A 24,742-nucleotide genomic window follows, 5' to 3' on the forward strand; every position below is an offset into this window, starting at 1 on the left:
AAACAGTCATTACTACGTGAATTAAAGCAATAATCAACGGTATTATTTACACAGTTGGTCAAAACCTCATCTGCCTCTTTGGGAATATGTGTGTGTGTGGTTTAATCAGATTTGACTGACAGTCATTAAACAAGTCATTCAAAAGTTGCCAAATCCTGAATGGTGCATGGGAGTATGTGGCATCATGTTTTTTCAGCTTCCAAGTCCAAGAGCACAGAGATAAAAGAGATACAGAAATGTCCTGTATCAAATTATCAAAATGATTCTAACTCTGGCAGAAAACTGCATTTTCATGAAACACACCCTTACCCACACACTGGCTTGTTTGTCTGAAAATGTTTTCTGTTTCAGTCGAAGTCGTCTTCTGCAGATGAGAAAGAAGCAACAGCAGAGACAGAATGTGAACCTGAGAAAACATCCGAGTATGTATACATTCTTACTACGTAATGCAATATCTTTGATTAGCAGCTTGGTGTTGTAACATCAGAGTGTGTAACAGCTGCCAGACCTTTCAGTTAGCCCAGTAAAATCTGAAAATACAGTGAAATGAATGAAGCCACAGTGAAGCAATATTGTATTGTCAGCTGTGTGAGAGTGTGAGCTGGTTTGTGATTTCAGGGGTGGACATGTTGAGAAACAAGAGAAACAACAGAAGAATGAGAAGATGAAGCCAAAAGTGAGAAGGCATCACACCTCGAAGTCTGATGAGCCTGATCTGCAGGAGTCTGCCTTCTTGAAGAAAATCCTAGCCTACCAGAGGAAATTACTGGTAGAGGAAATTTTTCTGCCCTTTTGTTTCTACAGTGCTCTCTCTGTAGACTCAGTGTTTTCCATCCTCCTGTGAACATTTTCACACAGTTTCAACAAATGCTGGTTACTGGCATTGTGGACAGAAGAAGTGAGGTGGAGGTTTGAATGAAAGCTAGCAACCATCACTGGAAATTAGGTTGATATTTTCAAGTGATGACATGAGTGATGATGTGAACAGCACAATTTTGAAACAGCTGATTTATTTAAGAGCTTGTTTGGAAGTCCGACGTCAACTGCTCTGCCTGTCGCATCCAGAAACACATCAGCAGCTTCTCTTTCTTTCTCTTTTCTTCTCTTCTGCAGAACTACTTTGCAAGGAACTTCTACAATATGAGGATGCTGGCGCTGTTTGTTGCCTTTGCAATCAACTTCATCCTCCTATTCTATAAGGTAGTTGGTCACAAGTGATGTTATTATCATGTATGACTGGTTTTGGTAAGACATGGATGTAAATTTTTCACAGACCTTCTTTTCTTGTAGCATATTTAGTCCAACAAGCACTGCAGTAAGACATTGCTGTAGGCTGTGTTAGTGTGCTACTACAGGATAAAGGTAGAAAATGAAATCTAATTCTGGTGTATTTTGCTTTAAGGTACAAATGTACAGATCTTGAAGGTTAGCATGCAGCAGTGTTTTTTTTTCTCTGTCTCAATGTTTGCAAGGTAAAACATGAAAATACCCTAATGCTGCAAGTTATTCTACCTGATGTACCTGATAATAGCTGCCACAATGACACTGTCAGTATGAAAGGGCCCTAAAGCAAAGATTGCAAATTTATTATAGGGACAGGAAAATATTATGATTCACATTTTTAAAGCATTAATAAATGAATAAATCTGTTAAGACTGGGTCAAATGACAAAATGAAATATGAAAGTTGTTCCTCATGGTGACCCACAGACTCACAGATAATTGTCACCCAACTCAGCAGTTCCCCTCAGCTCTACTGTACTTGTTAGTATCTTCAGCTCATTGTTTTGGTTGACAGCCCTTAACTTTATTATTTTGGTTCAGTCTCACCGCTCTCATCAGTGTTGTTTCCCACAGTAGCTGAGAAAAAAGATAAAGACTGACTCTAAAAACTGTACACTATCTGTGAGGCACCAAACAGCAGACAGACACATGTGAATATTGAGTGAATATTGGATTCTTTGGATGAAGAGACAAACGACTCCACATGAGTGCGAGTGTTGTTCTCTATCTGCTGAATGTGTAGAGACCAGTTTTTTGAGATAATACACCAATGATGTGTTTACAGCTTGCCCTGCTGCCACCAAGTGGTCAAAAAATGTATTGCAATGAACTTTACTGTGGTCAATTGTATTTGATAACTTTACATTATTCAAGTTTTCATCTTATTGTTTTCCCTCCTTGTATAAGGTTTGGAGTGAGAACCCTTCTGTGACAATCTAAACCCTTACTAAGCTTTTCAAAGGTTCAATATTATTGAAGGCTAAAGTATAGGATTGTGTGTTTTGCTTATGTGATTTCTTTCCCATGAATTTGTTATCAGAGTGGTCATGTTTTTTATTCATACAGATCTAGCTTGATTCCTGTATTTATAGGACTAATACATTGTCCCTACCAGGTTTCTACGTCATCATCTGTGGTTGAGGAAAGAGAAGTGGTGTACCCCAACAGCCAACCAGACAGCAGCATTCAGTGGGATCCACTGGCAGGTGAAGCAATGGAGACAAAGGAGGAGGTAATGGTGGAGGCCGGGGAGCCCCTGAAGCCCGTCACAGTCCGTTTTGTTCTGGAGGAGAGCAGTGGATACATGGAGCCCATGTTACGGATCCTGGCCATCCTGCATACTGTCATCTCCTTCTTCTGCATCATCGGATACTACTGTCTTAAGGCAGGATACTTACTATTGATCTATAGCTGAAAATTTAAAAGATATTGGAATCTGTAACTAGTATTTGTCATTAATAGCATGTAACAGTCAAACAACAACAAATCATTTATTATTACAGTCTGTCATTTAACCTTAATATTTTTAGAAATTGACATTGTTCGGAGATATTGTCAAATAGAACCAATCCAAGGATTTCAATTTTCTGAAATGAAATATAACTCCATATTGTGTGTGTGTGTGTGTCTGTGTGTGTGTGTGTGTGTGTGTGTGTGTGTGTGTGTGTGTTTGTTATGTAGGTGCCTCTGGTGATCTTTAAGCGTGAGAAGGAAGTGGCCAGGAAACTGGAATTTGATGGCCTTTACATCACAGAACAACCGTCTGAGGATGATATCAAAGGCCAATGGGACAGACTGGTGATCAATACACAGTGAGTGCACCCTGTGTATGTAAGTAAGTGTGTATGTATTCTATATGAGCTTCTGTCATATATGCTGCAGCATCTTTTGAAAAGACAAGTACTCATGACAGGTAGGTGAGTGTAAAACCAGAAGAAGAACATGAGATTGTAGTTTAGGCAGACCTACCTTACTTTTTTAGGTAATAATACACTTTCATAGATGATGTGATTCATGAGCCTTTTGTCCTTTGATTTTCAGATCTTTCCCCAACAACTACTGGGATAAGTTTGTGAAGAGGAAGGTATGTGTCACTGTTTTTGTACATCCAGGGCTGTATTCATAAAAGATCTATTGATGACAAAAACAGAAACAGAAATATTAGCATGCAAACTGTGTTTACTGACAATGGTTTTACGAAATGTTCCTGAGCCAGCGTAGTCATGTCCTTTATACAATTGTGTTACACAGTAGTGAACCTTTTTGGAATCAGGGTTGTATGTTGCCATTTATAGATTTCACGTGAGCCTTTCTTTTTTCCAATGCAGTGACCCCATAATTCTCTCCTTTTGGTGAATTGACTCAGTGACTATTAGCTTAAAAAATACTGTCATCACAATCCAGGTAGCCCTGATGGATGTGTGCAGACCATTCAAGAGACCCTTAGGTATTGCAGTGAATGTCCTTATCAACAAAGACCAGAGTCACATTTCTCCTGTATTTAGGAGAGAGTTAGATTAAAGATAAATCAGGCTAAACCTCCTGTTAAGTGAGTCTGTTGCTCCAGGTGGCTATAATAAATCACAGTGCGTGCACTGGCAGCCATAAATTCTGGTTATACTGCAGCTCCCTTTGTCAAAGTGTGTGTCTGATTGAAAAAAGCATTTTTTTAAGAATCTGTTTTAGATGGGGTTTGACTGGAAAGTGTGTTTCATGAAGTCCTGCTCTTCCTCAGGTGATGGATAAATATGGAGAGTTCTACGGCCATGACCGCATCAGTGAGTTGCTGGGAATGGACAAGGCTGCTCTGGACTTCAGCGATGCTCACAAAAAGAGAAAGCCCAGGAGAGACAGCTCACTGGCTGCTGTGTGAGTATTCTCTCCCTCTCTTTCTTCCCTCAGTGGTTTGGTTATTTTCATTTTCTGTACACATTAAGCTGGATGTATTGTTTGCATTGTTGTGGCAATAATGTGTCCAGCGTCTTGAATCATTGATGTCATTCAACAAAAGTTTCCAAAGGGCAGGAAAAACAAAATGATACTCATTTTTTGTTTCTCCAGATCACACACTGGTCAACTTTGGTTTTCTTCTTCCAAATCAGTGTACCCCCCCTGTTACAATATGAATAGGCAGAATACCAGTTCTAGTCTGAGAACAGAACCTTTTTTTCTTTGACTCATGAATAATTCCCTACTGGCTGTTCTGTACATACTTGCAATAAGAATGGGCACTGCAGGTATCAGATTCTAATAGCATGAAAAGCCATTCACCTTGAAAACAAGGTCAGCGTCAGAGGGTCACCTCTGGGCAAAAAGTCCTCAAGTCACATGGCATCACACATGATCATACTCTGTGACCCTCCTCTCCCTCTGTCACCAGGCTGAACTCCATTGATGTCAAGTACCAGATCTGGAAGCTAGGGGTTGTATTCACAGACAATGTAAGTAAGCACAAGCACAAAATCCTTCACTAGTCATGTCTGGCTCCATCATGTGGATTCACTACAGAATTTCCAGTTCACAAATAACTGTGGTCTCATTGTTTGTGATTTATGAGACATTTTGGTCCAGTTGATGTGTAATTCTGGGTTCATTTCCAGTTTTAAATGAGCTAATAGACTAACCTGCACCAAAGTGGAAAACCCATGTAAATGTAGCCACAAGCTGAACATTATTATCATATACTATGTAATAGTGACTATCATGACTAACCTCTTATTCTCTCGCTCCCTCCCTGCAGTCGTTCCTGTATCTGGCCTGGTATATGACCATGTCCATCCTGGGTCACTATAACAACTTCTTCTTTGCTGCACATCTGCTCGACATCGCCATGGGCTTCAAGACACTGCGTACCATTTTGTCCTCAGTCACACACAATGGCAAACAGGTAAACAGCTCCATACTCAGCGACAGTATAGCCAACATAAAACAACTGCATACATATTTCAGCACCTGACCTCAAACACTTACCCTCCAGCTGATGTTTTCTCTGTACCCAGACTCTCTTGTACAGCCTTTTCTTTTCTCCTTCCTTCCAGCTGGTGTTAACCGTTGGCCTGTTGGCAGTGGTGGTGTACCTCTACACAGTAGTGGCCTTCAACTTCTTCAGAAAGTTCTACAACAAGGGTGAAGATGGAGAACTGCCAGACATGAAGTGTGACGACATGTTGACGGTGAGTATTAGAAGTGTATTGCTTTGAGGTGATATAGTGCAGCTGGCCATATTGTGCTTTATTATAATGGCAAATAAAGTGGACTTGGGTTCATGTGGACAGGCACAAATACCTGATAAAACATGTAAGAGACAGAGAGGATGAGGTCAGCTAACATTTAATGAATGAGCTTCAAATGAGTAACATATGGATGACTAGTGGGTTGCTTGATGCTGTGTTTCAAATAGCTATTAGCGGTTAGATAGTTCTGTTATATGAATGGATGTGTAGGCAGCCCTAGTGACAGCCAGGAGTGTTGGAGGTAAAGCACTGTGATGTGGACCAAAAGCCAGACTGGGCACTGAGACTGATAGTGTCTGGTGACTTTTCAAGGAAATAATCTGAAGCTAAACTGAATCATCTGCATGGTTGAGTGTTGTTAAATATTAAGACCATGGTTCAAGTTGCTACCTCTTAGCTGCTGTTGAGTTTTTGGGCAGTGGCTCATTGCTGTTCAGGCTGATAATGTCTGTAAAGCCTGTCTCATTTAAAGTAGGAAGTACCCTGTGGAGACTGTCAGTAAAGAGGAAACAGCACCATGTATGGACAGAGAGTCATGGGTCAGAGCTTTTAGTCTGAAAGTGTTCACCCTCAGGCTTTTTATGAGGTTCAGCTGAGCTTCTGAAAGATTACACAGACTTTTCTTGTTAGTTTCTCTTCAAGGCATCTGTTAGCTTTTTAGGAATAGCAATAGTTCACGTGACATTAAGGAAGATTAATTTTATCTACCAACCTGGGGTGTTTATCATGGTTCAAGTTCAACTTAAGGCTCTTTTTGGGAACAGTATCTGACTTCATGAAGCCTAACAATGATGATCTGGGGTAATGGGATCTGGAAACCAGTTTCATTATGCCAAAGCGGGTTATAGAGCATAAGTGCACAGCACAAGCTACCCTTGTGGTTTATCCTGATTAAAGGTGAACCTGCTCTGTGAAACAGGAATGTGATACTGGATCTTAGCCAAAGATAGCTGCTAACCCACTAATCTCACTTCATGATACAGTGATAGAAATTTATTATGCTTTTTAAACATTTTGGTGCGATCCTTTACATTCACACAAGGTTGCAATGCAGTTTAGCCTAACAGCTATAATAATGTAGGAAGTGTAACCATGTGTCATGTAACTCAAATATATATGAATATCTTTTCAGTGATGGAAGAGGGAAACAGGTAAAGACAGAATGAATTACAGCTGTGATGAGGCTGTTCCCTGCTGTCAAGCCATCTGAAAGAAATACTATATAAGGGCTCTATGGTGTGTGTTTTCTGGGGGTGGGAGAGGGCCTTCTGTCACCCGGAAATTTCAGGACACACACACACACTTTAATCCCCTATAGTCAACCACCCATAGCATTCCATAGAGCTCTTCTGTTTCCTATTAAGGGGCTGGGTGGCAGCTCTGCCTGGTATACAGAAAGGTGACAGGGGCTTAGTGGGATGGAGGGATAGACTGATGAAGGGCCACTGCCCCAGGGGGGTTTTTGCTCTTTCCGCTCCTCCCTTAATGTGAATAAATCCCTTACAATAACACTGACAGAAGGAGGAGAGGATCTGAACAGATCTCTCCTTTTCAGTTCACTTGTTCCTCACTTAGCCCCGTTTTCTTCCCTTTCCCTCCTTTTGCTCAGTACGCTGCATGTTGTTCCTTCTTTATACAAGACATATCTATTTTGTCACTTAGAAACAAACACTACACTACGCTCACTAGCACACTGCCTCATTTTCTCTCTTTGAACTTAATTTTGATGGTTATCTGTTTTGTGCTTTGCTGCTCGATTTGTGATGGTCATACTACAAATGAAACACTCACAGAAGCATTTTCAGTTTTAATGTTGATTGGACTGGGACATAAATTATATGACTGAAACCTGGCACATTAAACATTTAAGTCCATTCATAGCAGATAGTTCAGGTATAACCCCAGTTTCCAAAAAGTTGGGACGGTGTGTAAAACTTACATAAACACAGAATGCAGTCAATTGCAAACAAACTGTCTTAGGTGACACTGTTTTTATGAAGTGTTCAAAAAGTGTGAAGCTTGCTCCATCCTTGCTTATGAAACCAATGAACCTGTTACCTGTGGAATCTTCCAAACAGGTGTTTTTGGAGCATTCCACAACTTTCTTAGTCTTTTGTTGCTCCTGTCCCAACTTGTTTGAAACGTCCTGCTGCATAAAAATTCAGAATCAGCATTAATTTACAAAAATTTATGAAGTTGATGAGGTAAAACATTAAATATATTGTCTTTGTACTGTTTTCAATTGAGTGTAAGTCAAAAAGGATTAGCAAATGATCACATTCTGTTTTATTTATGTGTCCCAACTACTTTGGAATTAGGGTGTGATTTATTTTTGACCTTTTATTAGTGCTTTTAAAAGGCTGCACAGACAAAGAGCTATTAAAAATTTTTAGCAGGTTTGTCCCCCTGACCTTCATATTTAACTGTTACTGTAATTCGGTGCAAAATAACAAAAAAACGTTGACACATTTTTTTGTAATATTTGAGTGAAGCTGCTGCAAATTCAGTCGCAGTGAGTTGCAATAATCCCAACTGGTCCAATTTCAAATTCAGCCGGTTAAATTTTGCCTGTCTTTCTCTCTCTCTCTCCCCCTCCCCTTCTGTGTCTCATCCTGTCTCCCAGTGCTACATGTTCCACATGTATGTCGGTGTGAGAGCAGGTGGAGGGATTGGTGACCAGATTGAGGACCCAGCGGGTGATGAGTATGAGATCTATCGCATCATCTTTGACATCACCTTCTTCTTCTTTGTCATTGTAATCCTCCTGGCCATCATCCAGGGTGAGAAATCCAAAACACACACACATACATGCACACACACACACACACAGCCATGTATACATAACTTATGGGGACATTACATAGACATTCATTTCTAGGAGACTTTAAAGGAGATTTTAAAAAATGTATAAAAAAAATGTAATATTTTGTTAATATAACAAAAATTAAATGATAAATTAGAGATGTGAAAACTAAAGACCAAATCAAAGCATGTACACAGGCTACTTGTTAAATTGCATACATGTAGGACACATCAACATTAAGCACACATACATATGCTATGGATCTTTATATGACTTAATAGATGTGCAATAAGCCATTCTTGTGACAACAAACAAGTGATACGTACACAATATGAACAACAACACAGATTGGCTTATATGGAAAGTCAAGTTTGACTGCTGGAGCTGTGAAGCAATTATATTAATGGTAAAACATTCCACTTTCTGAAAATTCAGCTTATAACCAGAAAAAATCATCTCAAATGTAAACTACCGTAATAACTGCTGGGTTTGTAACATAAAGTAGCAGGTCATCTGCATACAGAGATACAGAGGTACCCTATATTAAAGGTAAATTGGATAAAACAAATGACTTGCTGTTTTCAGGTGGTTGTAGTCCAGTTTTTTTCTACCTCAAACCATGTTGACTTGAATAGTTAAAGATTGTGGGCCAGGGCTTTAATCTCTACACTGTCTCTGGTCTGAACATTCTAGGCTTGATCATTGATGCTTTTGGAGAGTTGAGGGATCAGCAGGAACAAGTGAAAGAAGACATGGAGGTGAAAAGACAGACGCACACGCACACACACTCTTTGCTACTTGAAACAATGCAGTATTGAACAGCACATGAGTGACAGGTATAATATCAAAATGTATGGAACTACTTTTGTTACAGCACCCAATAGCACACCTCTAACCTTCAAATTACCTGTCACACCACTTGAGGATATTTACATGTTCATACATTTGCATGACATCCAGATGCAGGTTGCAATTTAACTTTGATGACACTTAACACTTACATGTTTCTCTTCCAGACCAAATGTTTTATCTGTGGAATAGGCAACGACTACTTTGACACAGTTCCACATGGCTTTGAAACGCACACGCTACAGGAGCACAACCTAGCCAACTACCTGTGAGTGCATCGAGAGTTTCTGTGTTTTTGTATGTATGTACTTGTACATCTAGCATGGTGCCAACCAGTGTTTTATAACGTATAAGGATTCTTCGCAATCATGAGCAGGTACAGGGGACAGGGGATCATAGAGATGTTATTATCAGTGTTATACAGTACCTCTGAATGGAAAACTCAGCAAGTGCTGGGCTCTCATTGTTCCTTGCTTCAGATTTATAACAACTGGGAGATTTTTGAGTGACACACAAACACTAGTGGCTGTTCGAAGTTCCTTGTACTCAGTGAATGCAGAATTGTAAAAACACAGAAATCAATGGGAATTTTGTCAAATATTCCCCTATCCTCCACATTTAAGAAATGGGATTCAAGGTAAAAAAAAAAAAAAGTGATTCTTTCAGGTCTAGTTTTCCTTTAGTTCAGGATTGCTGTTAGTGTTTGTACCAGATTTATTATTCAGATGAGTTTCATGGTGATAATATACCACAAATCTATATTTTGTGTAATTCTTGTTTTGCCCAAATCATGGGAAAAGCCTAGGACACCACCAGCTTTAGACCTTTGAGCTCTGTGTTGATAGTAGCTCAGAAGTTGTAAATATTAAAATCTTATTTAACGTTTGACACTACCTGTATGTGTTTTTGCATGTGGTTGTATGTGTGATAATATTGCCAGTGGATGCATATTTTTCAAATATGTGTATGTATGTGTGTTTCAGATTCTTTGTGATGTATCTCATCAACAAAGATGAAACAGAGCACACAGGCCAGGTAAACCAGCTCATTTCTCTTTTCAGTAAATATATGTAAATACATTACTTTGATATTACGATGTGGTTAGTACAGCTCTGCTTCAAACTTTCATTTTCAACATGCATTGTTAAAGCCTCAGTATGCTTCAAACAAAGTGCTTGGGTCTTCTAACAGTACCTGAAACCCCAGACAAACTGACACACTGACAGTCAGCACCCACTTTGTGCAGCGATTGGCACATGGTGTGTGGATATGTGAAGGTGGGCAGGGTTTGAGTTTCTCTCTCGACGTATCTTTTTCATTCTTCTCACAGCTACTTCATCACCTTTCATGTTCAATGAATGTTCAGTGTTCAAGTGGGTGTCTTTGAGGAGAAACTGCCGCAGGAGTTTGCACCATTATCCCTACTTGTATGATTCCTCACACCTCACCCCTCGATGTGATGGCAGGCTTTCAACCTGCCATTGAGAACAACTAGAAACACTTTTGCTCTCAGACGTGGTTGTATGACCAAGTTTGTTTGAAGCATACTGATGCCTTTAGTGGCTCAGTGTTTGAAGCTTTACACTGCTGTTGCTAACCGAGGTAGTGCACAAAGTAGATGAGTCAAATAGACTCTCAATAAGTCATATGGAATATATGCTCTACCTACCTCCTCCCTTCTGTTTGTCTTAAAGGAGTCTTATGTATGGAAGATGTACCAGGAGCGCTGCTGGGAGTTCTTCCCTGCTGGTGACTGTTTCCGGAAACAATACGAGGATCAGCTCAACTGATCTCCTCTTGGAGCAACAGACTCTTCCCTTTCATACCGTAACCTGTTCAAGGCCCTCTACAGCCATCTTCCCTCTGCTTATTCCTGTAACCTTTCTTACTGCTCTATAAGGAGTGCCTGTTCTACCAAAGGACGGGTTCTACACTCAGCTCCGCTTCCTAGTCCAGGAGGAACTACGTGTCCATCCTGCTCTATAAGCCCTAAGCCCAACCCTAAGCCCTCCTCCCAGCTCTTCCTCATCCAGACCGTTAACGTGCCAGCTCTGCCCCAACTTCCAGCACACTTTGTTTGGAATGCTTCTAAGACTTTGTACATAAAAAATATCAGATTATATGCTGTAAAATATGTGACTGGTGGCACCTCAAGGTTTTTGGCTCAGATGATGACTTCTTTGCTTCATCTTATTCTACATTCACAGTAACAAGCAAAAAATACAAAGGAATAATGGAGCAAGGGAAAAGGAAAGGACCCAAAGAAGAGAGAAGAAGGAATATAAATAGAGAATTCTTCCTGAAAGACTTTCAGGACAATGATCGATACACAAAGAGCAGACATTAGTATGATGATGTTTACGACTTTTCATGTGTACAATGCACGTTGCATGTAGGTATAGGGGGTGGACACACAAAAGAAACACCTCTGCAACCCTGCTGTAATCCACTACAACAGCTCTGCAATAAATCTGACCTTTGAGAAGCTTACATGGTCAGCTTTTGTTAAGACTGTCAAAGAGGTGACAATTTGATTAAACTCTAAGGTAACTTTGAGACTTTTTAGTTAGTGGTAGCCTTCATGTCAAGTGGGAAGATATAAGGTGCGTCAACATAATAATAAAATCGAACACCAAACTACAGTCTGCACAGTTACCACAGAGTTGAATCAACACCTCAGTATCTCCATTAATGAAAACTGAACATCCTGATTTTCACAAAGGGGGCAGTTGTACTGGACTGAATTAAAGTATAGTTTACAGATGTTAAAATTGTGTCCACACCCCATACATGCCAACACTGTGTGTGAAGGGCTCCTTAACTAAGTGTTCACATTGCTAGCAACATGATCAACCGTCCATTTTGTTCCAGTGGAGCTGAGTATGGACATCAACAAGTCATAATCCTCCATCAGCTTGCAAGTTATCTAAATCTTTTTTTTTTTTTTTTTCTGAAGACAACAGATATAAATAAATGTCCCCAAAACTATGCTTGCAAAATGGTTGAATCCATCATTAGCATCTTTGGTAACTGATTTTTTGTCTCTTTTTTATTTGATCTTTTTCCCCAGTAGCAGCATGGCCTTATGATAGAGATGTCTGTCTGTCTGTCCAACACTGGTCCAGATCAGTGTATGTGGACAAATACTGATTAGATTGCCATGAAGTTGAGCACATTCACACTTCCTGTTAACTTTACTAACCATGTGACCTAAAGTGACTGTCCAGACAAACATTTCAGTTTTAACCCCACTATTTGTCAAGGCTCTAAGAATAGGTAAACAGCATGTTTGTTCTGTCCAACAGTATTGTGGTGTATGAGAAGCATCACAGTCTCTAGGTGTCGGTAGTGGGGCTTTAGACTTTCTTTTTTTGATTAATGCTACTGAATTACGGCTTGCTTGGTACACATTTAATTAAATTATGTAGTTTTATGAAAAGCAATACCAAAGCAGCAAAAAAGTGATTTATCTCTTTAAAACTTTATAGCTGCAGACAAAGTTAGTGCATGCTTGTTAGCTAAGATAAATAATCAGCCAGACTGGAGCAGCCCATCCTGCATCCTGTTTCCCTCAGTGGGCATGCACAGCAAGGGCAGGCTGAAGACAGATGGTCGATGTATGAGCGAAGGTAGACGGAGAGTAGACAGGAGGATACAGTGCCTTACTAAGCCAGTGGTGAGCTATGCAAGCTGGAGGAGGAGAGGAATGTCAGAAAGCTCCTTACAGATACTGTGTAAAGACTGAAGGTAACACCTAGAGCTGGTTGACGCTGTTTATGAAAGACAAGCATGCCAGGTGTGAGAACCACAGGAAAATAGAAAGAGATGGAAGAAGGAAGGAGCTTGCTTTATAGTGTCATGAAGTGCAAATGGGGGTGTTACAATTTAAAATAAATGTACGGTTCAATGTGCTTTCATCAATTCTGTTTGATTATACAGTGCTAGAGGTCCAGACAGTCAGATTTCAGTTTGAAACGACAGCAGCAGATGAGACCACATTTCAGCTTGACAAAATTGAGTGGGGATGTTCAACAGTACATATGAGTGGAGTGTGTCACTCGTGGTGGTGTAATAAGAGGAACCTCCACTCTCGTCACACTGAGTATAGTACTATGCCACTCGTCAAGTGCAGATGGCTTCTGGTTAGAAAAGCATTCCATTCTAGGTAGGTAGAGAAAATATTAGAAGCACCTCTCAGTACAAACCAACAATATCCCATAGTAGGATTCATTGCAGTTGTTTGATAGTCTGCCTTAGTTTTAGCAAGCTGGGCCTATAAACTGGCAACTGAGTGTATGCTGCAATACTTGTTTAGTCTACTGCAGAACAAGCTATGTGTGTGTGATAGCTGTTCCAACAGTGTAAACTGTTACCATGATGCAGTAGTTCATCATTTGTGATGATGCCATACCACCAACTTTAAAGATTCAACTTGTTAGCTTAGCTTTGTTTTAGTACACTCTGCTGCAGACACACATACTGTATACATTCTGTTTTGTATGATATCTGAGTCAGCATCAAGAGACAGAAATCCACCATCTATGTCATGTTGGATTGTAAGCTCATTTTTTCTACTTTTTATTTTAATTGTTACTCCCCTCACTTCAAAGCAGAAAAAGTGATGGCAAAGTGAAGTGCAGATCTTCCATAGAACACATTTCATGAGTTGCAAAGTTTGGACCTTGTAGGATTTGGGTCAGAAAGAGCAGACAAGGACGAATGAATGATAGTATCAGAAACAAAATAATCTATTTAAAACAGAATTATTATTGCAGTATTGTTTATTTTCTTTTTTTCACTGACTCATTCCTTTGTGATAGGAAGTGTGTGTTGATTGAATGAATGCTCAGAGCTGGCAAATGTTCAACAAATGTCCTGGAAACATTTTCAAATAAGGATTGTTTAACCGAGGCCTTTTCATTTTTTTATTTTTTCCTGTGATGATCTTATGCAGTACAGCAAAGTTAATCTTTTTGTATAGACATTCTCCAAAAAATTCTACTCAGAAAAAAAAAATGCAATTGCATGTTTATTATGCGGGTTTAATGAACAAGTATAACAAAAACCACAGAATCTATGTCACCCATAAATTGTTTAATAGGATTATTTAAGATGAATTAAGATTTCTGTAATATTGTATTTAAGTGTTGTGGGCTTCATTGTAACTCATCAAGTCATTTGCCACAACTGCATCCCTTTGGAAAAAAAAAAAAAAAAGAAAGTGGCTCCTGCTTTTCCCTCATTAACCATCTCTGTTTTAATATAATATGAGTCAAAGGTTTGTTTAAGTATCAATTGGTTTTAAGCTCAAGCAATAGCCCTTCAGGGAGTGTATGGGAAGTGACTGACCATTGTAAATTGCAAACAAAGGCAAAACAAATAAAAGCTTGCTCAACTTTGTCTAGATTAAAATACAATTATTTATTCATTTATCTATTTATTTAATTGATTTACCTTAATAATGCTAAGGAAATAAAATTGAGGTTGTTATGTTAAATTAGTTTACCACTTAATCTTAAAGGTGCAATATATAGATATTATTGGCTCTCTGCACAAAACCAACATTACACCCATCCATGCAGGTTTGGCTGAACATTGCCAGTCACTCTATCAGCTTTCTAAACAGGCAAACACTCTGCACTTGGTTTGGTTTCTCTAAAACACAAGTGACTATTAGTGAAGCATGTTAGAGGTAAACAGAGCTTCAGATTCTTCAGACTTAAGTAGTGATGAATTAGGACGGTGTTTCTTAGATCAGGAGGCTATATACACACACACACACACACACACACCCCAAGTGTTACATATTAATTTTATAATATTAAACAAGACATTATACAGTACTTATTTGAATAACTACAGATAAAAAGTATAGTATAACCATGAAATTGTGAAATAATCCAATATATTTTCAAAAGTCAGCTCATTATTATGAAGTTTTATTTATTTAATCCAGGGGTAGAGGCAGCCATAACTGGCTCTGTCTCATTTGTTTTGACTGACCATGTCTTGATGATGAAAACTGGAATTATGCCTGAATTATTGGTATACTATAAATAATATAATCTTCATGTTAAAAAAAGTTTTAACAATGTTTCAGCTTATTTCACCATTTCAAGGTTATATATTTTGTCTACTTATATTATTTCTATCATAATGCCTTATTCATTAAATGAAACATTTTGAGTAATAAGCAAACTACAGTATGATGCAGTTAGCCATATAAGCTAGCTACCTAGTTTGATTTGCTCTGTGACAAATGTCAGCTCACATAGCCAATAACACACATTTGCTAATGAGAGCAATACTCCCACTGTGAGAAACATGGGTGAAATTTGATGGCAAGGCATTGAAAGTTTCTGTTAGTTTTCAGCTGCGTCAGTGTGCATGTGACATGATTTCTGCTGCTAAAGAGCCATCTTTACCGATTGCACCTTTAATGTTGAGTGAGGATGCATGAGCAGTTTACATTTAGCACTGATGTACAAGTATGATAACACAATGGATGTTACAGTTGCAAGAAACCAGTGTGGGTGTTGTGTATATTGCAGTGCGTTCATTATACCATACTGATGTCATGCCTATTTTTATGTTTTTTCTTTTTTGTTTTTTTTGTTTTTTTTTTGAATACCACATCAGACTGAAAAATACCATCACCAAGTGGTATTTTGCTCATGCAAAAATAAATAAATATTTTCCATATTTACCACAGAGGGGCATGTTTAGTTTGTCACACAGTAGACCATCATGTAGACTTTTGAGTCGGCTATTGCTACTTCTGAGAGATAAATGTGTAAAGAGGGACTGTGAGTCTATAAGTCATGAATGGATTTGCATGATTTTGAAAATAAAACTTTTTATTTATTAACTTGTGAAGAGGAGAACATTCTTAATTCCTTCCTGTTTTGTGGTTAATTTTCACATCGAACATGCAGGCTCGACATAAACATACAAATTGAATCAATTCATCTCTGACAATGTCTCAACAACTAAAAGCTTTAAAAAGCTAGGATTTATTGCAGGGCTGTTGTTTTGAATGGCACTGTGCATAGGGCTCATTAATTTAACATTTGGATTTTAAAATATTTGCAGCATAAGCACTGCAGTTTAGCTATTTTCCATTTTCCTTTTACTTGATTTGATCAACTAAGGTGCAAAATCAAGCAATATTCAGAAAATAAAGTATAAAAACAAGTGTATATTCAGTGAAAATCAGTAAAAGTTTTACCTCATGAACTTGAAACATGAAATATATGTTTATTCTGAATTTGACGCCAGCAACCAGTTGGGACAGGAGCAACTAAAGACTGGGAAATTTGTTGAATGCTCCAAAAACACTGTTTTGAACATTCCACAGGTAAACAGGTCCATTGGTAGTATCAAGCTCCCTCCTTGCCTGTGTAACAGTCATTCACAAGCAAAGATGGAGCGAAGTTCACCACTTTGTGAAACACATGATTGTGTAAAGGATATTACAGCATGGGCTCTGCAACACTTCGTAAAATGCTGTCTGTAAAAAAAACTGTATGCAAACTATTCTGTTTTCATTTACAATCTACTTGGCACTGACAACTTTTTAGGAAGTGGGGTTGTAGCAAAGAATGAACAAAGAATCTAAACCAAAGAGTCCAAATAAAGGATGTGTGGTGTAATAAAGGAAGTGAATAATGGTAATAGAACAGTAATTGGTAATGGTAATAAAATAACATTGAGAATAGGTCCAACAGCTCAGCAGGCTGTCGTTTTTCCTTCATAAACTGAAGCTTGTATACTGAGAGATAACATAAATCTATGTAGATTATAACATCATTAATTAAACATTAGTAGTCATAAGACCGTACAATAACATAATTTTTCAAAACATTAACAGGAGGGTCACTTTCTAAATTTAATTATTAATTTCTCAGCATTTTGGAGGCTCAGATGACACTTAAGTTAATCTAAAGTGTACATTATAAAATGAGGAAACTATTGACAAGCATCTGAAAAGATTCTTGGCCATTTTGCATGTAATTTTAAGATAATTTCTGACTTTCTGGATCTGCTGTCAAGTCCTGCCAAGTTTTCAAGTTCAGATGATTTGTCACCCAAGTCTTTCAGAACATTGTCCTCTTACTGTCTTGCCACCATAGTCCTGAGAGGAGAGGAGATGAGTTGACAGATATGTTCATATGCCTTTGAGACTCTTTCAGTCATCAGTGTGCACACAAAGCAAACTTCAAACTTTGCATTGTTTTAGCAAGGTAAGGGGCAGTGGATGTGCTTGTGCAACTTGAGGACTTCATTCAATTTTATTCAGAAACAAATATGTTCCACTGTGCCAGGGTGCCTACTTTTATAAAAAAACTTCTCCTGCTTTGGAGAAAAGTCTTTTGCAGGGTACAGATGAGGCAGGGGTGCACAAGAACTCCACAGCAAGTTTGTACAAGTTGGGATAAATGCTCTGTTTCCCCTCCCAGTGCTGAAGGGGGTCCTCCATTCTGAGAATGTTTGCTTCTGCCAAATATCCCTGGACTTTGACGGTGGTATCAGCAATCACGTTGTGGTTTCTCTGGTCTCCTTCACTGTGGCATCTAAATAACAAAGTTTGTTTCTTGAGAAGCACAAACAGATTGTGTAAGTGAGAATCATTAATCCAGATTGACCTTAAACCAAAACAAAAATAATTACCAGGTCTTTCCATTACAGCATCCTGTGATGATGTTGATACTGAAGCTGCAGCTGGAGATGACTGGGACCTTAAAACGATGGTACATTCAGGTGGTAGGCATTTGACAGCATCATTGGCCTTTGTTGGGCTAAAGAAACCAATTGGTTTGAAGCGAGGATCCAGCAAGGTGGCCAGTGACATGATGCTCATACTTGACAGGTTTGGGAGCTTTTCCCTTAGGAGCCTGATGAGGCGCTTTTCCGGTTCCCTTGCCAGTGGGATTGTTGCATGTTTTGCCTCCTCCTGGAGCATCTGCTCTAATATTTTTAATAATAGTATCACTTTGGAGAATGGACAGACACACAGTAGCATTATTATATTCATCAGATGTTAGCCCAGGGATGTCGTTTTGTAAACTTGCCAAAGCTGCCCCCACAGGCTCCCTGAGCTCCATCAGTAGCTGGAGCATGTGAAATGTGCTGTTCCAACTGGGTTCTACATCCTGAAACAGTTTTAGTTTGGGTCTCCCCATCTGCTCCTAACAAGTGCAAGTTTCTACTAAAGACAAAAAAGTAAGTCATGTTATTGTGACATGCGGAACAGATAATACATTAATAGATGTGAAAAGAACATCAGTGAACTGACTTTTGCAGTTGTGCTGCTTTGGAAATATCCCACCAGCTTTCTTGCTTTGGAGCGAATTGAGGACAGGACTGGGGTCAGATCGAGAGCCTTTTTTTATGGTGGCTGTAAACTGGCAGTCTAACACTGTCACCCACTTCAAGCAGCAATTGGTCAGCTGTGCGGAAAGGTTGAACTTCTCTCTACCTCTTTTTCATTTTTGAAACAACTTTTTGACACAATATATGTCAGCTTTAGTGTGAAAAAACCACACTGTGCAACACTTCAAATGTGCTGCTGGACAAAATGTGCACTGTTAAACTTGGGGTGTGGAACGTCCAGCCTCAGGGCCATATGCATGCCATGAGACCATCTGATCCAGCCTGCGAGGCAATAACATAAAAATAAAAGAAAATAACATAAATTGTAGATTAAAATGTCCTTCCAGTTGGTCCCTGAATGCAGCATGCATGTATGGGTTGCATCATATGGATGGCATGCATCAAAATAACCAAGAAGAGCAGGTAGTTTGTGGGGACATGCAGGCATTGATGAAAAATCTAACTAGTTATTGCAGCTAAAAACATGCTAAACTGGATGAGCTGCAAGGACAAATGTGCACAGATAAAGTTAAGGCTGTTTGTCTGAGTCTGGGTGCCCCACAAACAGCTTTCACAACACCAAATTCTGACAGAGACAGTGTTATGCAGGCAAGTTTTGCGGTGAGTGAGATAAAAGCTAAAAAGCTGTAAACCTCATTCAGAAAGAAAATTTGTGAAAGAGTGTCTTGTTAATGCTGTGGAGCTGGTAGCACCAGACAGAGTAAAATTGTATCAGTTTGTCTTGAAGAATTAATGGAGATGAAGACAAACCTATCATGGAAGCTCACTGACAGAAAGTGTCTGTGTGATTTGGCCTTCATGGTGAACATGGCACACACCAAGAACCTCACAGAGCCGAACCTCAAGTTGCAGCCAGCTTGTCAGCTCTCTGCTTTCAAATGTGAAATCATTTGAGCAAAGTGCAACTGGAAAGAGGTAAGACTATGCAGTTTGCTACTCTGCAAGAACAAAAGTCTGTTATTATGTGAATGGCTGGTGAGTGTGAAAACTCCTCCAGACCTTTGGTGAGAGGTTTCACGACATGAAAGTAAACAAAAGGAACTGAATATATTTACTGAGCTCAAAGCAACAAGAAGCTCAAAGCTAGTTACCATAACCTCCATCTGCTTGAGTTTCATAAACTGTATGTACTGTATATCCTGAGGATTTTCCCATCCTGAAGAGACAAACACTGAAGTTTGCATGTCTGTTTGGGACCACCTAATGTTGTGAGCAGTTTCTGTCAAAAGTGACTCTTGTAAAGACTTGGTTCTGCTCAAGACTGACTGACCCAGACCTGGAAAGCCAGCTGTGAGTAGCATCATCGTGTGACATCAGATACAGTTCCAGCCATCACATTAGAGGTTAGAGGGATTTATGTGTTCAGTGATTTAGTATGGTCCTTGATAGATGTGATAAAAATTGACAGGAAAATGGTTCCCCACCCCATTCTATGCCCTGGTGATATGAAAGTGCTGTGACCACTTTGTATTATCGGACAGAATAGCTAAAATAGACTGCAGACTGGAGATTTTTGCCGACTCAATATGATATATATAGGAATTTTTGATGTACTGCAGATTTTGCTTTTGTGTGCATAACACATACTACATGCTACATTTTGGCCAAATCAGTGCACACTGCTAGTATAGTAGACAGTTTTGAATAGAGTCAAATTGTTTGTTTCAAAATGGCTGCTGCTCTCTGACCTTTCGATTGACACCTCACTTGACCAACTAGAATTTTCCATGTCCTTTCCACAGCTGACAATTGCCAACAAGTGTCTGCATTCAAGTGACTGCCCTTCTTCTTTTGTGTGAAGACTGAGCCATTTGCAACCGATGCAAGCCAATGAAATTCTGAAAAGGAGGATATGCTGTATCAGAGGGTAGCTTTGTAGCTGAAACAAGAAATTTAGAGCAAATAGGGATATTACACAGAGCTGGAAAATATAAATATAGTAAACTTGGACTAGAGTAAGGTTCATGCTGTGGTCCCATTGTGTTTTACAGCAAATAAGCACCAGATATAACCATCTGCAGGCACCTCTTTGCCAAAAAAAAAAAAAAAGAAAAAAAAAAGAAGAAATCAGGTGGAAATAAAAACCGTCTTCTTCAATGTGTTCAGACTTCTATTACTTAATGCCGGTAGCACTTACAGTGATTCTGACTGCTAGGGATAAAAGCATGCATGTGGTCTATATGGTTCAAAAACAGCTTTCAATTTACTTGGGGTATGCATTGGTTGGCATTTTAGACAGGAATGATAAAAGGTACTGATTTTAATTTCATTAAGCATAAGATGCATGTTTCATCTTGGGCTGCTGCAGCCTTTGTCTTGCTGTGATGGCATTCAGTACAGACTTTTGTCACGTTCAATATGCAATTCTGTCCATAACCAAAACAACAACAACAAAAAAAAGTATCTTAGATTCTAATATTCAAATCTAAGACTTCAGGTAAGACGACAAACAACAAGTTATGTAAATGCAAACACCGCCTAACCAGGGGGGAAAATGAGTGGAGTACTGTATATGATTATATCTTTGATACCACTTAATGTTATGTTCTTTGAATGCTGATGCAAATGCCAGGATTACTGACTCTTGTGTGCCAATGTGACCTATCTTAAGGACTGAAAAAAGTATATAGTGTGACCAAATGTTTTAAGTAGTAATTTAACATGGTGTTGGCTGGACAGAGGGGAATTTTTAGACGTCAACAATTCCAGATCCAATATTATCAGTTGACCTGTTGATTCACTGAAGGAATTTGTTTTTGAGGGATCTGACCCTTGCAGAGAGGTCTGTACCAAGTTCCATGAAAACCTTCTGAACAATTTCAGATGTGTACCTGAGATCTTGTGGGTACTTAAGGTTTAAAGCATATCAGTACAATGAGGTAAGCAAAAGCAGTTGGCAGGTCAGGGAGATCTGGAAGGACAATCTCTTCAACAACACTCGTGACACTTTGAGAAGCTGCACTGTTATCATCGTCCAACACAGTGAGGATACCCACAATGAGGCCCTCTGTCTGTTCCTCTTCTGGGTCAGTGTCCTTGTGTTGACAAGAAAAGACCAACAAACACAATGCAAATCAAACCACAAGACATTAGTCATTAAAATACTGTGGATCAGACTAAGCTATTCTACATAAGTACTTTGTTGGCTCAACATTTTTTTTCCCCAAATTGAATTAGTTGAGTTTGACATATTAACCATTTCCATCCCATATCCCACAACCAAAAATTGAACACCATATACATATCAACTGACAATGATGATCAATTAGGCCACATCAAGTCATAGCCAGGACAGTACAACTACTGAAGACACTCTGGACATTGGGAAAGATGAAGGGAACAAGGAGGACAGAGAGGGAATGGTTGAAGTCAATGTTAAAGATGACAATTTGCTGTAAAGCAGTCAGTTGAAATTTTAAACATTTTATAATTTTAATGACAATGTAAACAGACTGGACATTAGAGTTGACAAGACTGACATTCTGTCCCGTTTAATACATTTTGCTGCAGTAGAGATAAATTACAATTAAGGTATATTAATTAAGGACTACTCAACAAACCAATGGCTACAACAGTCTAGGTTAAGAAAGTCAGCAGTCAATAGGGCAGTATTGCACAGCAATCAGTACATTTACATGACACTTGGAAAAAAAAAAAACAAAACAAAACAAATTATGGCCTTGATCCCTCTATAACTGGACAACTAAAGTGCATACAAACGCATTAGTCCGACAAATACCGGAGTTCTCCAAATCTGACTAAAACACCAAGATAATGCTATTGGAAATCAGTTTTCATGAGCGTTATTACCATAGTGTAGTAACACCGCCAATTCTTCTGAAAGATGACATGAATTGTCAGCTAATGTTGCTACTACAATTTTGTGTTAACATTAATACCCTAATGGCTACTCTTGTAGATCTAACAAGTTAGAGAACATGAATTAACACAAATACCAACCAGTCAGAAGATGACATGCCTGTCCTCTTTGAATGGTGTTTGCCCAGACAAGCTTGCGGCTAGCTGATGCAGCATCGCTAGCATCAGTTAGCTGCTAGCTTTCGCTAATGACTGAAAAGCTGTTTGTGTTTAAATGTTGAAAATGTGTAGGACGCCTTCTCTTCTCTACAACATACTACACAACACTACTCAGAATATAATTCCTGTATCATTTTAACTTCATTTGATTGAAGGTTGGTAAAAACTTGTTATGGTTTGCGGCCAAGCAAAAGGCAAGGAGTGAACCCAATGATGCAGACTTTACAAAACGCTGAGAGGAAACTGTCCAAATGATTTATTTAATAAGTACAGCAAACAAAACCCAAGTAGGTACAAAATCCAAAAACAAAAAGCAATACCAGGAAAACAACAATCTTTAAGCAAACAGGGAAACCAAGGACTAGACTAGAATACTCACGATCATCATGGGAAACAAGGAAAGCCACACAGAAGAGATAATGCCACAAAGACAAAGGAAACACACAGACTTAAATAGACAGGGAACTAATCAGACTCAGGTGACCATAATCACACAATCACAAGGGTGGGAAAAATACAGGATATAAAAGTAAACTTAGACACATGAGGGATGGCTACCAAAATAAAACAGGAACTAACAACAAAATAGTCTAGATCCTAACAAAACTTGCCTGTGTGGACTCCAGCTCCAGGCAGCACAGCCACAATGAGACTTCAAGGGCCAAGTGCCAACTTGGAAAGTTGGTTTTCCCGCATTTCACAACAAAGAAATAAGAGTTAGCAGAACTGTTGTCCCTTGTATTGAACCCCAACTTCAAGATATAAGTATTGACAACTCACCACATGTTTTGGAGCAAACAACTGGCTTGCTTTGTTGCGCTAACATTATTACCTTGAATGTCAGTAATTTATATTTTCAAGTTTTACCAACTCAAATGACTGTTTTAGGCCAAAAAATACAAGTTGGCTTTTTTACAGTGTTCACTTTATTCTTCATTCTATCCTCAGTGCTTACTCGGAGTACAAAAACTGATACATAACTCACTGCTATGAATGTGTGTGTGTGTGTGTGTGTGTGTGTGTGTGTGTGTGTGTGTGTTTGTGTGTGTGTGTGTGTGTGTTTGTGTGTGTGTATGAGTGTGTGAGTGAGTGTGTTTTGGGGTCACAAGAGTCCGGCCACTTCCTTATTTTAGCACAGCGTATAAGATTGACTAATTATATGTCCTTGTTTGGTCAGGAGAGCTCCTGAAGAATTCAGTATACAGACAGAAAGTGACAGAATCACACAGGACTGGCCTCAGTTTGCTTGGGCCCCTTTCACACTAATCCATCAAATTATTGTTCAACCTTTACAAAACCACTTTTATCACATCAGCAGTCAGTTAAAACAGCAGGGGGGCTGTGTTGGTGGATGAGTGTTGACACATAAATTACAATGCAGGATTTCTAGTTTGAGTTGAACAGATCAGTGAATTTGAAGGTTTGTCAGATGGCAAAACACTGCACATCAGCTTGTCACAGTAAAACAGAGGATTTTACTCTATGTTAGTGCATGCTATTTTGGCCATTCACATATGTGCACGCATCCATGATGGATGACTTTGTAATGTGAATGTTATAGTCTGTGTGATTATTACTTGGTTTTCTTTCTGTGTGGTTGTTTGTGTTTTGGCCTGGTGGTGCGGTGAGCAGATGGCGCACCTGAGGCTGATCTCCACTGAATCTCCTCATGTCTTAAATAGCGTGGCGGAGTCGGCACGCTGCCAGATTGTCAAAACATCTCACCTAGACTTTCCAGCTATTTGTCTTGTGCTCTTAGCTTCCTAGTAGTCCTAGTCTCGTTTTCCTAGTCGCCTGTATGCGGATCTTGCCTTTGCTTGTTATTATCCATAGTATAGCTTCCTAGGTTTGGTTTTCTTCCTACCCACTCCTACCTTTATCTTTCTTCTTGGTGTTTTTCCTTCTTGGTGGCCTTTCTCCTCGTCTTCCTGTCACTGGGTGAAGATGACACAGAGTTTGACAGAGATCAATTAGAGGAGTAGGATTTTGAGGGAGAATGATGTCATTTTCCTGAGAATTGTAAAAGAAAGAATAATCTTATAACATCCAACTTTCTGAAATAAATTGAGTTGTGAAGTGGGAGGAGTTCCTTTGGATCCACCTAGGACAGGATTGTAGAGCAGTAATGTGTTTAAATCAGTTAT

At 39.1% G+C, this 24,742-nt stretch overlaps 1 protein-coding gene across 1 annotated transcript in view; it reads left to right on the plus strand.

Moving 5' to 3' along the window:
- Nucleotides 1–14,368, plus strand: part of ryr2a (ryanodine receptor 2a (cardiac)) — a 182,937-nt gene extending 168,569 nt beyond the window's left edge. The window contains exons 102-116 of the mRNA XM_076759342.1: nucleotides 352–422; nucleotides 619–769; nucleotides 1,114–1,200; nucleotides 2,398–2,667; nucleotides 2,964–3,094; nucleotides 3,324–3,366; nucleotides 4,018–4,151; nucleotides 4,663–4,723; nucleotides 5,023–5,169; nucleotides 5,321–5,455; nucleotides 8,139–8,295; nucleotides 9,012–9,076; nucleotides 9,335–9,435; nucleotides 10,151–10,202; nucleotides 10,862–14,368. Of these exons, the coding sequence (XP_076615457.1) occupies nucleotides 352–422; nucleotides 619–769; nucleotides 1,114–1,200; nucleotides 2,398–2,667; nucleotides 2,964–3,094; nucleotides 3,324–3,366; nucleotides 4,018–4,151; nucleotides 4,663–4,723; nucleotides 5,023–5,169; nucleotides 5,321–5,455; nucleotides 8,139–8,295; nucleotides 9,012–9,076; nucleotides 9,335–9,435; nucleotides 10,151–10,202; nucleotides 10,862–10,957 (1,701 nt within the window). The 3' untranslated portion in view covers nucleotides 10,958–14,368. The remainder of the gene's footprint in view (nucleotides 1–351; nucleotides 423–618; nucleotides 770–1,113; nucleotides 1,201–2,397; nucleotides 2,668–2,963; nucleotides 3,095–3,323; nucleotides 3,367–4,017; nucleotides 4,152–4,662; nucleotides 4,724–5,022; nucleotides 5,170–5,320; nucleotides 5,456–8,138; nucleotides 8,296–9,011; nucleotides 9,077–9,334; nucleotides 9,436–10,150; nucleotides 10,203–10,861) is intronic.
- The last annotated feature ends 10,374 nt before the right edge of the window (nucleotides 14,369–24,742 follow it).

This window comes from Chaetodon auriga, chromosome 20 (genome assembly GCF_051107435.1).
Source record: "Chaetodon auriga isolate fChaAug3 chromosome 20, fChaAug3.hap1, whole genome shotgun sequence".
Lineage (NCBI taxonomy): Eukaryota > Metazoa > Chordata > Actinopteri > Chaetodontiformes > Chaetodontidae > Chaetodon > Chaetodon auriga.